At 34.1% G+C, this 4,956-nt stretch overlaps 1 protein-coding gene and 1 long non-coding RNA gene across 2 annotated transcripts; both read right to left on the bottom strand.

Moving 5' to 3' along the window:
• Nucleotides 1-116: 116 nt before the first annotated feature.
• LOC109222570 (ATP-dependent DNA helicase PIF1-like) lies at nt 117-2,186 on the bottom strand. The gene has a single exon (XM_019386917.1). The coding sequence runs from the start codon at nt 2,184-2,186 to the stop codon at nt 117-119; it is 2,070 nt and encodes a 689-aa protein (XP_019242462.1).
• A 1,701-nt stretch (nt 2,187-3,887) lies between these two features.
• On the bottom strand, nt 3,888-4,949 carry LOC109222571. Its single transcript, XR_002067423.1, has 3 exons — nt 4,812-4,949; nt 4,424-4,653; nt 3,888-4,335 (listed from the first exon to the last, which is right to left on the bottom strand). It is a non-coding gene; the product is annotated as an uncharacterized LOC109222571 (long non-coding RNA).
• Between the last annotated feature and the right edge of the window lie 7 nt (nt 4,950-4,956).

Here is a 4,956-nt window from a genome sequence, read left to right as displayed (position 1 = left end):
AAACCCTCCTCCTTTTTTCGGGCTTGGGACCGGCTGTGGTGCAATAGTGTAACTGAAACACAGGCGGAGTTAAAAACTTGGTTTTTTCATTGTTGAGCTAAAGATCATTAGGTTTCCTACGAGCAAGCTTTCTGAATAGTTTCGTCGTAGACGACATTATATGTTGAATGATCATCATTACTGTCTGCTGTAGATGGTTGAATCAGTATCTTAACACAGTTTGCACTTTTGGCTCTTGATAAAGCAACGTAAAGTTGACCATGAGAAAAAACAGGTTCACGTAAGTAAATTCCAACAAAATCTAATGTTTGACCTTGAGCTTTGTTTATGGTCATAGCAAAGCACAATCGTAGGGGAAATTGTGTTCGCTTAAATTGAACAGGTATTTTTTCATCTTGTGATATTAACAATGGTATTCTCGGAATAAAAACATGTGTATTTTTGAAATCACCACTTTCAATTTTTGCACTTATGACATGTGTTCTAAAGTGACAGCATGTCAACCGTGTGCCGTTGCATAAACCTTCACAAGGATTCATATTTCGTAATAATATAACTGGACAATTTTTCTTTAAAGTTAACTTATAAGGAGATAAACCGGGAGGATCTAAACTATGTAGAAAATCTTCAAACTGACTTTGATCATTCGGTTCAATAGTTTCATCTACTGCAACAAATGTTTTAGACATTTTTGGGAATTTAGTGATTAACAAATTATTTAGTTCGTTTACAAAGTCATTCTTCGTTGTTAAAATAACAGGAGAAGTTATCATAGATGAATCAGGAGAAAATGCATGCAAATCAGGATACGTTACACTAAACAATGCATTTAAGGATTCTTCTTCGGTCGTAAAAGGAATAACAAAGGAATCAGGAATCTCTATTTTGTCTTCACAGTTAGTTCTTTCTGTTCCATTTCCAATTCGGAGTAAATATTCACAAAAAGAAGGATCTGTTCTTGCGCGCATATTTTCAGATAGGTACAATTTTTCAAGTTTATTCCAAATTTTAGAATACAATAAGCTTTCGTGAATAAAATCTTCTTTTTTTCCATTTCGAACAACTGGTAGAGTTTGTCTAAAGTCACCTCCAAATAAAACAACTTTACCACCGAACATTGTATCGGCGTCCATAATATCTCTCAGAAGTACATCAAGAGCTTCAATCATATTCTTTTTTGCCATTGATGCCTCATCCCATACAATTAATTTTGCATCTCTAATTAAACGTGCGACTGAACTTTGTTTACTAATGTTGCAGCAAAAATTATCATCTATATCAACAGGCATTTTGAACCGTGAGTGAGCAGTCCGTCCTCCTGGAAGGATAGAAGCTGCCACACCAGAAGTTGCAGTTGCTAAAGCTATAAATCCTTGAGATCGGATAGTTTCCAATAGTGCACGGTACAAAAAAGTTTTACCTGTTCCTCCAGGACCGTCGATGAAGAAAGCTCCTTGTTTTCCAGAGAATACTCTATCAATTATTGTATTATATGCGCGTAATTGTTGAACATTCAGTCTCTTCGGTAAGAGCAAGTCTTGTTCACTAACAAATATATTTCTTTCAAAATGAACATCCTTTGCATCCTTTGCAATTTCAGAAGGTCTAATCTTCTCTAGAATAAGTTTATACTCATTTATGTCATGTCCCATAGAGTACAAAATATCATTGATATGGCTTAAAACCTTGTGCCGAACAACTTTTTCTTCAAAATCAGAGAAATGTTTAAAGTCTTTGGACATTGAATCTTCAAACATTTCCCATAATGTTTTTGGATTAGCAGAATTGCAATATACTAACAATGTTGCAAATAAACGTCTCAAGCTATATGGCATTTGATAGCTTACCGCCTCCGACATACATTCAATTAAACTGTTGTTACAATATAATAATCCTCTTTTTTCTGCTGATTCTCTAAATGTACTACAGGGTACCTCGTTAATGGTGCGAAGATCTTCATATGATTTAGGTCCTCTCACGTTCATCAATAATAACCTGAGATAATACCTCTCTCCTTCTGTTGGGTGACATGTTACAACACGTCCGATTACGTTATGTTTTTGGCGACGTGTCCACGTTCTATATCCTGGAGACCATACAAAATATTCCGGAAATTCCTTATACAATAATTGCATAGCTATAGCATGTTCATCAATTGCATTTATAGCAAAAAATTCGGTCAACATTGTTTTTCTAATCATCGGATTATTTAGAATTCTATTAAAAGTTTCACTACTTTTAAAAGAAACAAATTGTTGCCCTTCTAAATGTAATTGAAGATGATAAACACTCGGAGTTATTTCACTAATAGAAAAACCAAATAAACACCATGCCGCTTCAGGGGGTGTTACCCATCTAGCAGATCGATATTCTTTTATTTCATCTATTTCTTCATTGTTATGTATAGAAAAAGCAATTTTATCATGTCTTTTGCAAATGTATTTATAAATATATTTTACAACTTTAATATCAGAACAAACTTCAATATTCATATGACAAACAAACTTACAAAGTAAGTAAGGGTTGTATGGGATAACCCATGAATTGTCCAGATATTGTTCCCTTATATGTGCAAGTTCGCCTGTGTTTCGTCTTCTATAAATTGGATATGAATTCTTTCCTTTTGATGTTTGGTCAGCAAAATCTTTTGGATAATCAAATTTACAAATTCCCCTTTTTCCCATTCATGAATTTGTAGTATTTAAATCACCACACGGTTCGTGCATCATATGCTGAAGCACGCGTGAATAAAGGTGTTCTTTGGTATTGCGATCAGGCAACTCAGCACAAACAAACTTATCATAAGATTCAGGTGTTAATAATTTATATTCATCACTACGTATGATAAGAAAATGAGCATGCGGAAGACCACGTTTTTTAAATTCTATAGTATACATAAAAGCAACAACTTTTTCAAAGATTTTTCTTTTCAAGATATCTGCTTTTAGTTCTTCTACTTTTGCTCTAAATACTCGCGATACTAAATCAGGTCTATTTTGAGTTTCATCCGTTGATAACAAGTGCTGTTTTATTTCTGGCCAAGACGGATTACATGTCATAGTTAAAAAAATATCAGGTTTTCCAAAACGTTGCACTAATGCAATAGCATCCATATACCGTCGACGCATATCTCTTGGCCCTCCTATAAAAGTAACAGGGAGGAATGTTTTCTTCCCAATCTTGGAAGCTTCTATTTCCCCAAATCTTAAAAAATCGATAAGTCCTTGTAGCACATCTATTCGAAACAAATCTTGATTAAAAAAATAAAAATCTAATCTTTGTGTTTCTAGCTTTATGAACACATCTACTATGAATTGTTGAAATAATCTTGCACAATGTAGGACTTCATTTTTTTCATCCTCTCTTATCTGGAATTTGTAACAATAATACTCACGGCAAGAAACCGTCTCTCTTTTCCGTTTTCCTTTTTCCATAGTTTGAGCTTCCATATCAAGAAATCCATCAATGGAACACATGTTCTTTACACTCGGTAATTCTTCATGTTTACAATAACGCTGATCTTTTTGCGCGATTTTGTAATACCACAATGCCATCCGTTTTGACCGTATGAAAATAACAACGGGTATTGTAATGGGTCATAACATCCATAATAATACTTTACTGACTGAATCTTGTCACTATGTGTGTATATACGAATATGAGGCGTAGAAACAGTATCGGCAGCATTATCATGTACCCATATTCCAGCCACCTCTGTTGTAGTTGGTAGATTATATACACGTTGATCTGACTTTAGTTCACATTTAAGCGCGATATAGCATTCAGATAGTTTCGGAACGTTTGTCAAAGGTTTTAAAAAAATGGAATATGGATTAATTGAGAGCACATGCATAAGTTTCTTTACAATTGATTCGTTGATATTTCTTGAACAAGCCATTCTGTTAGCCAGTTCATTTTCGTTATCGTAAAAATATAACTGCATATTCTATCCTTTTTTATCAGAAGGAAGTAAATCGGGTATAAAATGATACATTTGTCCCTGAACTCGAAACGTATATATACCATGATATTTCCTCGCCAAATCTTTATCGTTGGTTACACCAAGTGACGTAAAGGCAAACATATTATTGTATGTTCTAATGTAAGTTCAAAAATGCTTAGCTTCTTCAGTGTTGGCTTTATACAAATCTGATAATTCATTAGGCAGCTCATATGAAACTAACTTAACTGACCCGCTGCCACAACAAAATCCAGGAGGTTCATATTGAAACCTTTTTGCATTGCAAAATTTACAGTTTGGAACAGGTTTTAGTCGTGCATAATCCGCATCTTTGTCATTATTTTTCTTATAGATTACTTTGGTCGAGGTACAACCTGTATATTATAAGTGTTGTTAAAAATAAAGAGATGGAAAATATTCTACTAATGAATAGCGATACTCTAGCGTAAAAGAAATACTAACCTTTGCTTGTGGCAGTAGCGAAGACATTATGTTGTCCCTTAGATGTACGCGATGTTGATCATAGGGCACAAATTGTCACAATTTAGATGTACACCTAATCCGTGGCGTACTAACAAAGATGTTCATAGACGTTCTAGCTTTACCTCTTTCAAATACAGAAAACGCATGAGCGGCATTTTTTCCTTTATCAAAAGAACTTGAGGAAGTATTAACATCATAGTTGCTTCCAACTGCGACAAATATGAAGTAGAATTTACATTTAATATATTCAAGTAAACATGTGATATCCTGCTCTGCTTATAAAATAATTACTTAGTAAAATATGAATATTTATCTGTCTGCTGCTGCATTAACATAACGTAAATAAAAAGTAATAATTCAGTCTAACCTTCGTCGTCAACAGAAGAAGCCTCTCTTATGATAAGAGCAGTATGTTTTCGAATCATAGGGTGACGTTGATACATTACTCTTTCATGTGGATCAACTGCCGATTTTATGGAACTATTCCATTTTTGCCGCTCAAGTTCTTTGGT

This window comes from Nicotiana attenuata, unplaced genomic scaffold, assembly GCF_001879085.1.
Source record: "Nicotiana attenuata strain UT unplaced genomic scaffold, NIATTr2, whole genome shotgun sequence".
Classification (NCBI taxonomy): domain Eukaryota; kingdom Viridiplantae; phylum Streptophyta; class Magnoliopsida; order Solanales; family Solanaceae; genus Nicotiana; species Nicotiana attenuata.
Note: the sequence above shows the minus strand (reverse complement) of the source record. Positions and strands in the feature narration are given on the sequence as shown.